This window comes from Austrofundulus limnaeus, unplaced genomic scaffold, assembly GCF_001266775.1.
Source record: "Austrofundulus limnaeus strain Quisiro unplaced genomic scaffold, Austrofundulus_limnaeus-1.0 Scaffold119, whole genome shotgun sequence".
NCBI classification, from domain to species: Eukaryota; Metazoa; Chordata; class Actinopteri; order Cyprinodontiformes; family Rivulidae; genus Austrofundulus; species Austrofundulus limnaeus.
In genome coordinates, this window is record NW_013952521.1 from 819,263 (window position 1) to 820,831 (window position 1,569).

The following is a 1,569-nucleotide window of genomic DNA, read 5'->3' on the forward strand; positions in this document are numbered from 1 at the left end:
CCCCCGCCTGCTGTCCTCTATCCTCTCATTTACATCTCACTGCCTGTATGTATATGTCAGCCACTCTCTTCAGGGTCTTCACAGTCCACAAAGGACCCGGTCCACGTTGACCGGGTAGGCCGAATCCTTCGAAGGATTCAGCACCTGAATTTGGACACAGCTGTAGATTCACTCAGTTTTAAGTGGTGATGTAATCAGCTGAGAACATCTGGCCCCGCCCACTAATCAGCACCTGCAGCAAAGGGACAAGAAGACCACAGAACCCAAACATGGGTCAGGTGACTCATCTGACTGGGAGGTTTTGGTGCCGGCCCAGGAGTCTCTGTAGAGATTACAGATCCTCTCTGAAAGTGAGCCGGAGAGGGTCTCTGAGGAGGAGAAAGAGATAAACTTTAGCTCCTTTTAGCTTCTATGCAGTGATATTTGTGTTTTCTCAGTTTTCTCTGGTTAAGTTTCGGATGTCAGCACACGCTGTGAACCCTCCAGCACCCAGACTCTGGTGGACCTGCATCAGAACTGGACCGGCATCCAAACGGACCTGGACCGGACAAACGCCGTCTTTAAATAGTTTTTTTAACAGATCAAACACGTTTCTCTGCGAGCGGACCCACCTGTAGCGAGACCTCCTGCCGCTCGAACGTTTCTCCTCCTCGCCTGCAGACGAACGGCAGGACTGACCCCCGCCTGGCCTCAGACCCCTGACCCCTCTGCTCCCACTGGACTCGGACCCTGAACGCATCGCGTCTACTTCAGGCTGAAGGTTGAGGAACGCGTTGYTTCTTCTTTCCTCACACTCGAGTCTGACTGAAACTTTCTTTTTTTCTCGCTCTCGGTCTGTTTGCTGTCATTCGAGCTTCCCAGCGAGGAGCCTCCTCCTCCTCCTGGTTTTATCTCTATCTCTCCCCCAGTCACTTTGCTGTAGCTCTCCTCCTCCCTCCCTCTGTTCCTCCTGCTGCTGACCTTGCTTTGGAAGCCTAAACCTCACGCCCCGTTCATTCCTTTCACCGCGTCCCTCTTCAGTTTCACACGGTCCGCCCGGCCCTCCAGTCTGAGGTTTCTCATCTGAGCCTACAGAACCAACAAAAAMATGAGGGTTTCGTGTCTAAAACTCGATATCTACAGGGGTGGAGGCACCTCCAAACCGCCTGAGGCAGAGAGTTGTTGGCCCTTTGTCACCGGCCGAGCTGCAGCAGCGCCGTGGCCTCGCCACCTGTTAGCAGCCGGGACAATGTGGACGGGTCCTGAGAGAGTCCCCGGTGTCGGCCCCACTCCGTCCACTCGGCGGCTCGGAACAATGAGCCTCTGTCTGGAGCTCCGGACCGTCTGAAAGAGAGATTTGATGAGAGGAAGGAGGGGTGTGGAGGGGAGTGGAGGAATTCCAGCTTTTATCAAARTTKGTTCAAACTTCCAGAGGTTTTTGTCCCGTCGCCCAGATTCCAGAGGGTTCTAATGAGGGAGAGAAATCTGAGACCAAACTCTGATCAAAGCAGGAATTAAAATGTTTTCTTTAAACTTTAGTTATAACTATGATAACGAGCCATAATACCATGATTTATGGTTAGAAATAAG

General features: G+C 52.3%; 1 protein-coding gene across 5 annotated transcripts in view; it reads right to left on the bottom strand.

Moving 5' to 3' along the window:
• LOC106521992 (PH and SEC7 domain-containing protein 1) overlaps nt 1-1,569 on the bottom strand; it is a 49,616-nt gene that overhangs the window by 38,195 nt on the left and 9,852 nt on the right. Inside the window, exon 1 of one of the 5 annotated variants that reach the window (XM_014014798.1) lies at nt 612-902. The exons of 3 other annotated variants lie outside the window; for them this stretch is intronic. In XM_014014798.1, the coding sequence (XP_013870252.1) occupies nt 612-739 (128 nt within the window). In that variant the 5' untranslated portion in view covers nt 740-902. Of the gene's footprint in view, nt 1-611; nt 903-1,569 lie in introns of those variants that run through there. One more of the 5 variants, XM_014014797.1, reaches the window with a different exon arrangement.